The sequence below is a fragment of the Bubalus kerabau genome, chromosome 4 (genome assembly GCF_029407905.1).
Source record: "Bubalus kerabau isolate K-KA32 ecotype Philippines breed swamp buffalo chromosome 4, PCC_UOA_SB_1v2, whole genome shotgun sequence".
NCBI classification, from domain to species: domain Eukaryota; kingdom Metazoa; phylum Chordata; class Mammalia; order Artiodactyla; family Bovidae; genus Bubalus; species Bubalus kerabau.
In genome coordinates, this window is record NC_073627.1 from 14,961,132 (window position 1) to 14,975,672 (window position 14,541).

General features: G+C 42.8%; 1 protein-coding gene across 1 annotated transcript in view; it reads left to right on the plus strand.

Moving 5' to 3' along the window:
* Window positions 1-14,541, plus strand: part of PITPNC1 (phosphatidylinositol transfer protein cytoplasmic 1) — a 156,592-nt gene that overhangs the window by 133,963 nt on the left and 8,088 nt on the right. Inside the window, exons 7-8 of the mRNA XM_055575483.1 lie at window positions 5,855-6,010; window positions 9,265-9,328. Coding sequence (XP_055431458.1) covers window positions 5,855-6,010; window positions 9,265-9,328 — 220 coding nt within the window. The remainder of the gene's footprint in view (window positions 1-5,854; window positions 6,011-9,264; window positions 9,329-14,541) is intronic.

Genomic DNA, 14,541 nt, shown 5'->3' on the forward strand with positions numbered 1-14,541 from the left:
GGAGTCAGAGGGGAACCTAGATTTCCCTTGTGAAAACCTCTCTGACTTAGTGTTAGAGATTGACCTGGGTGCCCCCGACAAAGATATGTTGAAGTCCTGACCCTCAATACCTGAGAGTGTGACCTTATGTGGAAATAGGGTCTTTACAGAGATAATCAAGTGAAAGTGAGGTTCGCTGTGCCTAATCCAATACGACTGTGTCCTTAGGAAAGGGGCCAGTTTAGATGCAGAGACAGGTGTGCACAGAAGGAAGATGATGTGGAGACACACAGAGTGAACACCATGTGACCAGAGTATACATCTGCAAGTCAAGAGACACCAAAATTCTCAGCAAACCAAACCACCAGAGCTAGCTAGCGCACAGGGGCAGGACAGATTCCTCTTCACAGCCCCCGGTGGGAACCGACCTCACCAACACCTTGATCTCAGACCTCTGGCCTCCAGAATCCTGAGACAGTACATTCCTGCTGTTCAAGCCAGCCCGTTTGTGGTACTTTGAACGGCCACCTTAGCAAACTTACATACAGCTGGGTTCCCCATTAGGGAAACAAGCTCCACCCTAGCTGGGAAGATTACTGAAAGGAAAGGATTGCATTTATCTCTGTGTAGCTCTCAGCTCTTCAGGAGGAAAGCTATTAATAACCCTGAGGATGCTCAGATTGTCTGATGCAAGGCTGGCCCATCCCGACATGGGGAGATAGCCGCTGAGGGTGTCCACCTGCCAGGGAAGCTCCCAGCTTGGATAGACCATCTTCTGTGTGTGCCCTCATGTAGTTTCAGAACCTGGTGCCATCCGTACAATCCCTTCCTCTAAGGGAGCAGCCTACAGTGGGGCAATCTCCCTTGCTGTCTGCTTTGTCAACTTTGTTCCTGAAACATAAGAGAAAGAGGGAAAGAAATGGATTCTACTATTGAAGACTGTCATTTGTACTTGGCCCAGAACCTAGTCATAAGCATTCAATAAGCAAAAACCCTTTTCTTGGGATTTCTTCCACCACCATCGTTATGGACACTGATGGGCAACAGCTTCCAGAAAATGGAAATGCCCAACTGCCTCTCACTGGCACAAAGACACCAGCATGATGGTGGACAGCCATACGTTTTGGCAATCATTTTTCTATACACTCAACCACAGGATAACAATGAAGTAATCATACAGCACTTAAGATATTCCTGTTTCCTTTCTTCTGAGGAGCTTCATGAGATTTGAGGAAATTGAATTGTGGTATTTCTCAAGGATGTTTCAGTATCCTATGCTTCTTATCACTCTGGGACATCTCCTGTGTCTCATGCGTCACCTGTTGGGTATTGGGCTGTGGACTTCCTGACATTATCCAGCTTAAGCCCTGCAGTAGTCCCACAGCGGAGTTAGTATTAACACCTTCATGCAGACGAGGAGACTGAAGCTCCCCTCTGACAGATTGTGCCAGAATTTCAGATGAGAATCTTCATAGTCTAGGTGCAGGGAGCCCAGGTCTGGGAGTCGATTTGACCTGAGCTTAAGTCCTAGACTGTGGATACGTCAGCTGTTATCTCTGAATTTCAGGCTCCTCGTTTGGAGCACAGAGATGACATTTGTACCTTAGAGTAGTGGTTAAACTCGGCACCTGGGAAGCTTCTGAAATGCTGGATGCAGAGACCCCACCCAAGACAAATTTGATCAGAGGCAATGGGGATTTAACCTTACTCCTCATCCTCCGAGGTTTCTCTCACAGTTCTGGACAACAGAAGTTCTTAGTGACAGTGGGGCTCTAGGGGAAAATCCTCTTGCCTCTTCTAGCTTCTCTTGGCTCCAGGAGTTCAGTGGTTTGAGGGGCCTTCTTCTGTCCCCTTTTCTTGTGTGTAAGGAATAGACTCCAACCTCCATGACCTTCCCTGAGTCCCAAAAGGCAGATTCTAACCATTGCAAATCATTCAAAAAAACTAAGATGATAGCATCTAGTCCTATCATTCATGGCCAATAGATGGGGAAGCAGTCAATCCTAAAGGAAATCAACCCTGAATATTCATTGGAAGGACTAATGCTGAAGCTGAAGCTGAAGCTCAATACATTTTGGCCACCTGATGTGAAGAGCCGACTCACTGGAAAAGACCCTGATCCTGGGCAAGATTGAAGGCAGGAGGAGAGGGAGACGACAGTGGACGAGATGGTTGGGTCACATCACCGATTCAATGAACATGAATTTGAGCAAGCTCCAGGAGATGGTGACGGACAGGGAAGCCTGGAGTGCTGCAGACCATGGGGTCGCAAAGAGTCGGACACGACTGAGCGACTGAACAACAGCAGTCAGGGAAGGGAGGGGATGCAGAAACAAGGGAGGAGACCACCTGAGGCCAGATTAAAGGAACTGAAGAAACTCATCAGGAGACTATCTAAGGTCAGATTAGAGGTCTATGGGCTCTGCATACACCCCATCCTTATTGCAACTCCACCTTTAAAGCATTGCTATAAAACTCCTCACCAAATCCTCCCAGGTTGAAAACTCACAATTTTTGAGGCACAAGCCCACTTTGCTCCCCTCTGCCTGGCAAAGCAATAAAGCTGTTCTTTTCTACTTCACCCAAAACTATCTGCAAGATTTGATTCAGCACCGTTGCACAGAGGCCAACTTTTCAGCATCAAAATGAAGTTGGAGGTTTATAAATTTTATTTTAAAAAAACCTGGAAATGAAAGTTTAAAACATAAAACAATCCAGTTATTTTATTAAAAATAAATGATATAACTGAGCTTGAATCAGAATCAAAATACTATACGAAATACTATACTATATGATACGAAATACAATCAGAATACAAAATACTATAGCCATGGAAAGAAACAAACTAGAAATTTTAAAAATAAAAAAATTTTTTAAGTTGTAAGAAAGGTCAACTGCTGTATGAGTGGGACAGTTTAGGTATTTATGTTCACAAACCCAAGTGAGAGAATGAGATTCGAAGGTAAAGATTTCAAGAGAAATGAGTACTTGGGGAAAAGGTAGGAAAAATGAATAGAGGGGGCGGGGTAGACTGTGTAAAGGGGGACATTTGCAGTGACCAGAATACTTCAAGTACCTAGTGGTTGGGTTGGATTTTAAAATTTTTTATTTGTATATTTATTTATTTTGCTTATTGTCATCCAGAGGCATTCAGCTGGATGTTCATTTCTGATCTTGAGTTATGAATTAATGGAGTCCTCTGGTAAATCCTTCTCCCTTACTTCCCTCCAGCTCTTTGAAAGTGAATCCCTAATTATAGGCCATGTTTGAGATTTACTAGATGAAATCAGCGGCTGTGGATGTGACACCAGACTCTCAAAAAATCAGCACACTGTTGCCATAAAAAGCCCAATTGTTAATTGCTTCTTTGGCATCTGGCTGTAACAAAAACACCCTTTTTCTGTTTAATATTAAAACTAAATGTAGTGGAAAGAACATTGGGCTAGAACTAGGGGAGGCTAGTATTCTTGTCCCAAACCTGTTACCAAGCGCCTATGGTTTGAGGACAAAAAACATTTCTTTCTTTGAGGCCTCAGTATCCTTATCCATAAAACCAAGGGTATGAAGTCAAATTACCACTTCCAACTGAAAAATTCCATTCTGCATCTTGAAAACACAATACACTCTTCTAACCTTTGCCCGAAGCTTTATTTCATGATAGCCTGATAATCATTGTGGATAGCCTGATAATCATTGTGCACTTTTGTAGTTCCACGAGGAAAAGGAACCACACACAAATTTAAGCGTCTCCATAGTGTTCACGCTGCAGGCAGTACTTTTCTGGTCTTTCTCAGATCCAAAGTTTGCTGTGAGGCCCCACAAGTTTTAACGACTTTGGAAATGCACTCTACCAGTGTTTCACATTTAATACAGCAGAGCCTTATTTTATTCTTGAGATGTCTGGAATCTACACGAAGATTCCACAATAGGTATCGTTTCAAGTTCCGCAGTGGTCAGCTGAAGGAAAAGCTGGGGCCAGTCCACAAATCAGGTACTAGTGTTGGGAAGGCGAGTGTGGGGGTGCACCCAGCTGACCCAGAGGCCTCCATCTGCAGGCCTTTCTCAGGCCCACTGCACAGGACCCGAGACAAATGAAGGCAGCTCAGGCCACAGCCGCACTTGCTTTGTTTGCTGGGTCCTTTGTCCCTTACATGTCTGGGTTGCCAGGCGCTTTGGCCTCTGGCTTCCAACTGCTTGCTGGCTCTGCAGCTATCCTTTGTTTACCCACTTGCTAACTGGAGTAGGACAACCGTCACTCAGGTTCATGAGGGTTTGCCTTTGTATATTCTGATCGGCCACCATGTGGCAGCCATGTCTTTTGAGCCGCAAGATAGTTGTTGGTGAGCTCATTATTCACCATCATGTCCCTCTTGTGGGAAAGTCAAAGGGCAGATGGGGAGCGAAACCAGCTTCCCCTGTTTAACTCCAGCTTTTGTGTTTTAAGTTGCAGGAATGGCTTGGCAGGTGTGCATTTCCTTGTGTATAGTTTTTGTGGATGTAGCTAACGGTAGGAACTTTTGGAGAGTGCTGGGAAAGAACAAAGCAGCATTCCTTCCCTTTTGTCTTTGGAGATCCAGTTATTGCATCTGCTTGGAATCCACGTGATGTTTCTGTTTTGTTCTCTTGCTAAGTAACAGTTCATCCCAGAATTTAGCGGCTTATGGGAATTCCCTGGCGGTCCAGTGGTTAGGCCTCCGTGCTTTCACTGCCTGGGTTCAATCTCTGGTTGGGGAATTAAGATCTCACAAGCGGCGTGGTGTGGAAAAAAATAAAAGAAGGAATATATAAGCCAGTAATAGGATGACTGACTAGCCATTTAGGAAAACAGAATTTAGTGATTTAAAACAACAGTGTGGTAGTTCTCACAATTCTGCCATCTCAACTGGGCTTAGCTGGACAGGAGCTCCTGTTCCTCATGGTATAGGCTTGAGCTAAAATATTAAAGATGGCTTTATCGCTCATGTGCGTGGCTTCTCAGCCAGAATGAGTGAGCCTCTCTCCACGTGGCCCTCCATGTGGCAAGCTTGGCTTGGGCTTCCTCACTCCATCATGGTCTCAGGATAATCAAACAAGACATTTTGCATTATATACCTATAATTTCAAGTGGCAGACTTCTGGTTTCCAGCTTCTCTTAAAGACCCAAACTGACACAGTATCTTCTGCCACATTCTTTTGGTCAAAGCAAGTCACAGACCAGTCTAGATTCATGAGGAGAGGAAGTACCCTCCACAACTTGGTGAGAGGAACAACACGCAGGCACAGTGAGGGAGGGAGTGAGTGGGGGCCATCTTTAGAGATTATCTCCTATAATCTCGTGGTATTCTTTTGATTTATTGGTCTCCTCTCTTTGTCCCTGCTGGCATTTTGTGGTGTAAGAACACAAGTCAGGCAGGAAACAGTCCCATCGTCTTAAACATCAGATCTTTTACCAGCAACTCCAGGGTGCTTTGGAAAGGCATTGCTGTCTCTTCCCTGGACTGTAGGGCTGAGCATCAGAGGCTTCACTGACTGCCTTGGGAAGTACAATAATCGCCAACATCAGTTGAGCACTTGCTATGGACCAAACTCGATGCTTATGCCTTTTTCATATATAACGTTATCCTCGTAATCTTCCCAGGTCTATACCTATAATTTCAATGGCAGTTCCTGGGTTGGTTCAGGTGATAGCATGGCATAGTTGGTACTGAAGATTCAAAAATGGCTACATAGCCACACTCGAGATCACCACCCCTTTCCTCCCCAGAAGTACTCATTTCCTTGAGATACTTACTATGGTGACTGGTTTCTTTCACTTAGCTTTTTGTATTCATTTATTTCATAAAAATGATGGTTGAACTTTTAAGTTTTCATTTCTTTGATATATTTTTTCCTCCAGGATCCTAAACACTTCAAGTCAGAGAAGACAGGACGGGGACAGTTAAGGGAAGGCTGGAGAGATAGTCATCAGCCCATCATGTGTTCCTACAAGCTGGTGACCGTGAAGTTCGAGGTCTGGGGGCTTCAAACCAGAGTGGAACAATTTGTACACAAGGTAAGTGAATGGTTGGCAGTTCCCAGGCTGTGGGCAAAGTAACTGTCTTTGTTGTGTGCCTGAGTGCCCCGTGCCCAACAGATGTATAGGCACTGAACCAACACAAGTTACCTGCATCTAGAAAACCCTGTTTCCATAAAAGTGAATTTTGCCTACTGTTTAACTTTCTTCTACTAACAGATATCTTACACTTCATCCTCATTTTGTGACTTCCATGTCTACTGGGTGAGTATGCTCAGGAAGTTGGGCTCTCAAAGTATGGTTCTCTTGGGCTAACCTAGTTTCAAAGAGAGGTTCTTGTACTTGGTATTTGGGCACTCAGGTTCCAGGCAGAGGCACAGGGTTTATCTGTGTGCACTGTCCCCCCCAAGGATAGCCGTCACTCAAAAGATCCTGCAAATGTAGACACCTGAAGTAAAAGATGCCCCAAGAGACAGAAGAAACCCCAGTGGTCCCATTAGATGATGTACCCCAGCATTTCTGCCCTTTTAATAACTCTGTTACCAAAGAATTATTGGCAAGCTCAAAACACAGGTTTTAGTTGTATACCTCCTTTGGCTAAACATGTTAATTTTGTAGCAGGAACCCATTTAGCGATGATTTAAGTTTATTGGGTGCTTCTAACATAACTCTTCCAGTAGTCATGTATGGATGTGAGAGTTGGACTATAAAGAAAGCTGAGCGTAGAAGAATTGATGCTTTTGAACTGTGGTGTTGGAGAAGACTCTTGAGAGTCCCTTGGACTGCAAGGAGATCCAACCAGTCCATTCTAAAGGAGATCAGTCCTGGGTGTTCTTTGGAAGGACTGATGTTGAAGCTGAAACTCCAATACTTTGGCCACCTGATGGGAAGAGCTGACTCATTAGAAAAGACCCTGATGCTGGGAAAGATTGAGGGCAGGAGGAAAAGGGGATGACAGAGGATGAGATGGTTGAATGGCATCACTGACTCTGTGGACATGAGTTTGGGTAAACTCCAGGAGTTGGTGATGGACAGGGAGGCCTGGCGTGCTGCGGTTCATGGGGTCGCAGAGTCGGACATGACTGAGCGACTGCACTGAACTGAACTGAACAGAACTCTTATCCTCATGGAAATTAATTGGAAATGCAGTGCTGAGCATTGCCCTTTGTAACTCCTATTTTCATGAGAATAAGTACTATCCAAGTTGTCTCTACATTCCAGATAGGCTGGATATCTGTTTATTTTTCCATTTAAAAACTGATAAAGAATGGCTTTCTGAAATTCTTTTGGGGGCACTGGAATTTAACCTTAATGCACTGAGCTGTTTGTTACTTAGATGGATTTGTCTACTGAGCTTAGGGAGCCAATTGATAGTAAAATGTGTAAATCTTGAATTTGGGTCCAAGAAATAGATTGAACTTGCTTTCCTGATAATAGCAGGGCCTGGAGCAAATTTGAGACAGAGAAATGTACTAATCTGCTGAGCTCCAGAATCCGTTTTTGCCCAGCCAGGGGTGAGGGCCAAGTGGCACGCATAGAAATCAAGTTCTGGGACCTGCTGTTTTCCTGCTGTGTCCCAGTTATTAAGAAGAAAGAAAGTCCAGACTCCCAGAGTAAATATTTTCCAGCCTCAGCTCTGCGTCTGTCTCTGGCAGTATATTCTTGACTTCCTACAACATCCCACCTTTTTTTAAAAAAACCCCAAAAGATCTCCTCTTACTGGGGCCACTACCATAGTATGTTTCATTATCTCATCTTCTCACAAAGCATATTTAGATTGCCGCAGGGGTCATTGTGTTTCTAGTTTTGAGAATCCGTTTCTTTAAAATACCCGTAAGAATTACGCTCTAGCAATAGGCATTCCCATTGCCCATTTCCAAATATAATGAAGTGTCATCGACACCCCCAAAACACACCTGCTGTGGCACACGAGCCACTAATGAGGCTCGTATTTGCGTGGGTTTCAAGTGCCAGGGATGCCTTTCTCGGAACACCTTTTGTTTTTGAAGAATCTATTCACAGTTAACGGGGGAAAAAATGTTCGAAAGCGAGCCATTAACACATCATTGGATTCTTGTTTCCAGCAGACAGCTGTGTTGTGCTTAATGCAATAGGGCGTATTTACTGACGCCTCAATGCTGTTCTTTTAATTCCCATGAATTTGACACACTCAGCACTCAAGTGTGCATGGCTTCATGTTCTTTCTTAGTTTCATTATATGTTTCCTCCTTCCAAATCATAAAAGCCTCACTAGATATCCATAGGCCTGGAATAATAAACACTTCATTCTGAAGGCTTCCCTTGTTTCTGCAAATTCACTGAATTAAAATCCTTCATGTCTTGAAACATGCTCGAACCTTCTACAAGAGGTTTTTGACAATTGCTAGATTTGTTTGTCAGGAGGAAGGAAATGTTGGAAGGACAGTACTGAGTATTTAAGAAAGGTAAAAAGGCATGCTGTATTTATAGCCATAGAAGGCCGAAAAAAGAATGCCATGAAATAAAAGCACATAAATGGTATAACACACAAACTCTTTACAGTTATTTTTCTTAATCTTCTATTGCCATTATGTGCCACCATAAGAAATAATTTCATTCCTTTCATCTCCAATCAAGTTCATCATTCTCATTAGGTTCTACTCTGGTTCAGGTCTCTTATTTCATGACTTTCAATAATAGTTAACATAATAGCTGACTAAACTGCTCCCTCCCATGACTTCTAATACATGAAAGCCAAGCTTAGAAAGATATTTACTTATCTTGAATCCCACACCTTCAATTACTTAAAAAAAAAAATTACCAATATATAGGATACTTCACTAGAGAAGAGAGAGTTCTAAGTGCTTTGGTCTTGGAAGTGATTTTCTATCCAAACAAATGCACTTGATTTCCAGCATTTATGACCTCCTGGCGCCTGTGAGATGCACCCTTCCACAAATGGAAAGTAGAACCTGTTTTAGGTAAAGATAAATGAAGAGAAAAATCCTAGGGTGATCAGCCCTGGAGACTCGTTCCAGTCACTGTTGTGTGACTGCCAAGTGGTTGTCATTATTTTGAACAGCTTCCAGCCCAACTTTCAAATAAGATAAAGAGATTAATTTACAGCAAGTGTATGTGTACGCCATGGGAAAGGGCTGAGAGTAAGTATGTCTTCCTCTAATTGTCATCCCATATGGACAGAGGGATGCAGAAATTTGTAACTGTCAGATTTCCTAGAATTGGAAACCATTCCTTTTCCAGATCGTTTTAATCAAACCTGGTATTCTGTCAACTTCCTTCTTTTGCTTTTTTAGGTGGTTCGAGATATTCTTCTGATTGGACATAGACAGGCTTTTGCTTGGGTTGATGAGTGGTATGGTAAGTCAACTCCCCCAAAATCAGTTATAGAACAACTTCATAACACATTGGCTTGGACTTTCAGTCCATCTGGCTTCAGCTGCTACCTAGAAATTCAACAACAAAGGCAGAGCTATTGCTTCCTGTATTGAAAATAGCATTGTCCGTGGGACATAATGAAGAAGAATGTAATGATAGAAGCTTGGTCTAAAATAACCACAGCACTTAATTATTGACTAAGTAGGACCTCAATATGTTTGATGCCTGCATGCTTGATAGTGCAGGGTTCTATAATCCTCTGTTGGATTGGCTTCAAACCCCTCTAATTTATCCCAGACCTCAAGATCAATGCTGCCTTGATCTTGTCGTTAAGCATCATATCAGGTGAAAGCAGTCCTTTGACTTGAGTCCTTTGAAACACTCCCTCACCAAAAATATAAGGACTCTGGAGGGATTCGAGGGCAAAGAAATTGCTGACCCCTTAATTCTAACTGAGACTGTTGTTCTAGCTTTTTAAAAAATGATTTGAGAAGAATTAAACCAGTTCTGTATATTTCCAGTAAATGAAAAGAAACAAGGTTTGTTTCATCCCATGATGGATGAACCACACTTCCCATATCTGCAGTGCTATCATTTTGTCCACGTGAATCCCCTACATTCCCAGAATCAGTCATCAGAGGCTTGAGTCCTTGACTATAAAAAGAAACAAACACACCCAGTTGGTGACTTGGGTCAGATCTGATTGCCTAATGAAAATGCTCTTCTCTTTGGCCTTTTCCTAAGTCACATTGAATTCGTTCTCAGCATAACCTCGATTGCATTTTGGTGCCTTTGTATCATTGTTTCACCAATGCCCTCTCTCTTCTTAGCTGAAGGCATCAAATTTAAAGTGAAAAGTTACAGTGGACTGAACAGACAAAGACAGTGACTGTTAGCTGTTTCTGAACCATATTTTTCAAAATAGGGTTTTGTAGGCTATGAGTATGCTTTTTTTTTTTCTTTTTCTTTTTTTGCACAGTTTTCCCAGATCCACATCTTCTGAAAAGCAAATACATCTTTGCCTCTTCCTTGGTTTGCCCAAATGCAGACCTCTAGAAGAGATGCTTTTGAAAGATCACCATTTGCTTTCTCTTAATCACACGCCCCTGGGCTTCCCTAATGACTCAGTGGTAAAGAATCCGCCTGCCAATCCAGGAGACTTGGGTTCGATTCCTGGGTTGGAAAGATCCCCTGGAGAAGGAAACGGCAACCCCCTCCAGTATTCTTCCTTGGAAATCCTATGGACAGAGGAGCCTGGCGGGCTACAGTCCATAGGGTCACAAAGAGCTGGACAACTCAGCAACCAGAGAACAATAATCACAGCCGCCCAGGACCTGGGATGCTGTTCACAGGCAGCACTACCCCGACTGGCCGCACGTCGCAAGTCTCCCCGGCACTTCTTTGTGGTTGTCTGTTGTGAGACGGGAGGAGGGAGAGTCTCCTGTGATTGCTTCCCCAGATCACTAAACAGATCTTTCTGGTTGTTTTTTCTGGGGAGCTTTTCACAGATTCTTAGAGGGACACCCCAAAGGTTAACAACTGCTGGTCTCCCCCAACTTGCACTCCTCCACGCTCTTGGTGTCCTAAGGGAATTTCAAAAGGATAGTCAAAGAATAATAGGCTCAAACTGGTGAGAAGTTTGGTCAGTGAACTGAAGCCTGAAGAGCCAAACCTCGACCATCTTCAAGACCAGGAGACAGGGCAACGTAATAGATTTCTCTGGAATACCATGAGGCCTTCGAGGACTTTTCAGAAAAGGCAGTGTGAAAAAGGGTAGCTGCACCCTAACTAAGAAGACACAACACTGCAAGCCTGTGACCAGAAAAGAGAGTCTGAGTAGAGGCAGGATAAAGGACCAGAAAATGTGGGCAGGCCTCTAGTAAAGGAATGGCTGGGGTGCAGAGGACAAGGGCCGATTTTTTTTCCATCTCAACCAAGCCCTCAGCAACCAAGAGACTTAAAGACTTTTAGTCCAAAAAAAAAATCTCAGACTATTACAAGGGCCCAAAGCTAGAATAACGCATCAAAGGAAGGCCTTTAAAAAGAGAACACCTACTTAAGATGGAGAGGTGGAGACAGGAATTAACTCAAGGAGCCTACTGACAAAAAGCCCTTTCTGTATCTGAGTGCAGAAAAACAGCATGTGGTTTAGTGGACGTAGATCATCAGGGCACCGTGTACTCCCCGGAGAAGGCCTCCACCCGCTGTATATACAGTCCTAGCCCCAACGAAAACAAGCAGCCTTTTCACTCCGCAAAGGGTCTGAGACCTACCCCATCAATTTCATGTAAATTACTGGCATCGTTGTCCCCAGCTGAGCGGCTTGCCAGGAAAGTGGTGGCTCCTTCATTACACAGATGCAGATACTCAATCAACTAAACGCTAAGAACCCTGCCCACAACCCCTTCCTTATTCAAGGTAACGCTGTGTACTGCAAGCCTTTCAGGTAGACGGGTGTGTCATCGCCCACCAGCACAGCCCTTCAGTTTTGGGTACCTGAAGTTGTTTATTTTTCTTTGGTCTATATAGGCTCAGTGAGGCTTTCACTAGTAAACATGGAAAGGGTTCAAAGTAAAGAAACCCTTTCCTATAGCTTATGGCACTTATGCTCCCAGTGAGGTCCTGGGCCTGCAACCTCAGCATCCCTGGAGTACTTGTTTCAAATGCTCAGACTCCACCCCAAACCTGCTGAATCAGATACTCTGGGGGTGTAACCTGGCACACCCCCTTGTGTTTTAACAAGCCCTCCAGGTGAATCCTAAAGGTTTTTTGGTTTTTGGTTTTTGTTTTCATCTTTTGGCCACGGTGCTAGTTCTCCAATCAGGCATTGAGCCCGAGCCCCAGCCCCCTGCATTGGAAATGCAGAGTCTTAACCACTGGACCGCCAGGGAGGTCCCAAAAGTTTTAAGAGCAACTTTAAATCAGATTGAAAGGACAGTTTAATTAATTCAGTCCAAATTTAATTAGACTAGAAAATGGTAAATGTCTTCAGGGCCAACTGCTAAACTCTGGTGCCTTGTAAGAGTTACAAAAAGGCACCACTTCCAAGCAGATTCAGCAGGTGCTGTCGGCTGAGCGCTGAATTTTAGTTCTGTTGACCCTGGGCTGTGCTCCTACAGTGCCCAAACTATATACCTTTATACACTGGCAGCCCTGTATGATGTCTTTCTCCCTAATTAGACTCACCACCTCCAGTGCTTGCTGCTGCTGCTGCTAAGTCTCTTCAGTCGTGTCTGACTCTGTGCGACCCCATAGACGGCAGCCCACCAGGCTCCCCCGTCCCTGGGATTCTCCAGGCAAGAATACTGGAGTGGGTTGCCATTTCCTTCTCCAATGCATGTGCTTAACTGAGTTGTATTTTGTTGTTTTTTTTTTTAAAAAAGGACACTATAAATGACAGTAATCATTTCTTGCCCAAGGATTAATTTTGTATCCTTCCTGAATTTTAGCATTTGACTGTCCCAATAACTATTTCCCTAAACAGATTTTATTCTGCTCTTATTTGTCCTAAAGTACAACCGTTTCTACTGTTGGAGTAGTTGAGTTTGGTTTTCAAAGCCTTGATTGGTCTTTATCCGTGAGCCTTGGGTGTCTCCTGCATGACTGGAACACTAATCAGAAAAAAACAACTGCATATTTTAGAAGATGGGGTAAAAGAAGAGGTGAATAAAAATAGGCAGCCCAGCCTCACCAAAGCTTGGTTTTGCTTCACAAATCTGACAGTATTTTGAGAGGAACACAGAGGGTTGCCCAAGGGAGGCTGTGATTGAGTGGAATTTCATGAATCCTGACCCTCCCAAAAAATAGGGGGTTGTTCTGGCTAGTACAGATGAAACTCCCTCACAAAAATGACTTAGAGATCATTCTGGAGTCCCAAGAGCAATCTAACAGTGAAAGAATCAAGCTGAAGTTGGAGAAAGAAGCTGACTCAAAGGCTAGCATTAGCCGGTTGATTTCACCAAGCCAGCATTTTTTAATGGTTGCACGTTTCCTGAATCATGAATTTAAGTTCCATGTCTCTTAGGCAGCATTTTACGTGTATCTGCTTACATTCATTTTTCTGGAAAGAACCCATTGCACTCCATCACATTTTCAAAGGGATCTGTGACTCTGCTCTCCACCTCCCCAGATTAAGAACTGTAGAAAAATCATAACTGTAGATTACAATTCTAGATCTTGTGATCTGAATTACAAGGAAAGGGTATACACCAAGCCTTGAGGATTAGCTACTTTCACTACAGGAAAAAAAAAAAAGTAAACTATTTGTAATAAGCACCTGTTGAATTTATAGCCTTTTTTAAAAAAAAAAAAGCACTTCCCAAAGGATGGGCCACCATTTTGTTGAAGTCAAAGGGGTATCAGACATAATTCTTGATTGCTGGAGCTTCCTCTAACCCAGCCACTTGTTTAAGACTTCCATTTTGTCTTAGAACAACAACAAAAGAAAAAGTTACTTCTGTTTAGGCTGACAGGCCTGGAAATGGAGAGAAAATATTTGTAGAAGGAAATAAAATATAATATGCCATTGGCTAGGTTACTGAATTAAGCTATATGACTCTTTTTTTTGAAAGTTATATAATTTTTTAAATTTTTTTAAAATATAAATTTATTTATTTTAATTGGAGGTTAATTACAATATTGTATTGGTTTTGCCATGCATCAACATGAATCTGACTCTCTATTAAAACTGTAATGAAGGAAAATTCCTGACTGCAGACATTTTGTTTGATGGCATTTGGAGTGTCTCTGTACATTCAGCTGACTTCTACCCTAAAGGCCTTTCAGATATACAATCTTGCCTCCACTTCCATTTAATAAATTCTTTAATAAATCTTTAATAAAATGATTGAAAGAAAATTGCCACCATAAGCAAAACTGAAAGATTAAGAGAAGCTATTTGCAATATATGTAGCCAAGAGAGGACTAATACCCACAATATACAAAGAGGTCCTATAAATCAAAAATCCAGCACTCACTAGAAAAAAGGTAAACAACCTGAATAGGTAAGCCATGGAAGAAGAAATGCAAATAACCAGTGTCTTCTCTACTAATCACAAGAAATGAAATGAAAACGGCAAGAAGATATGACATGTGCCCATCTGATAGCAAAATTTAAAACGAGCGACAATAATCCAGTTTGGATAGGTGGGAGAACACACTAACAGTTTCTATAAAAACTGATGATGGGAAATACA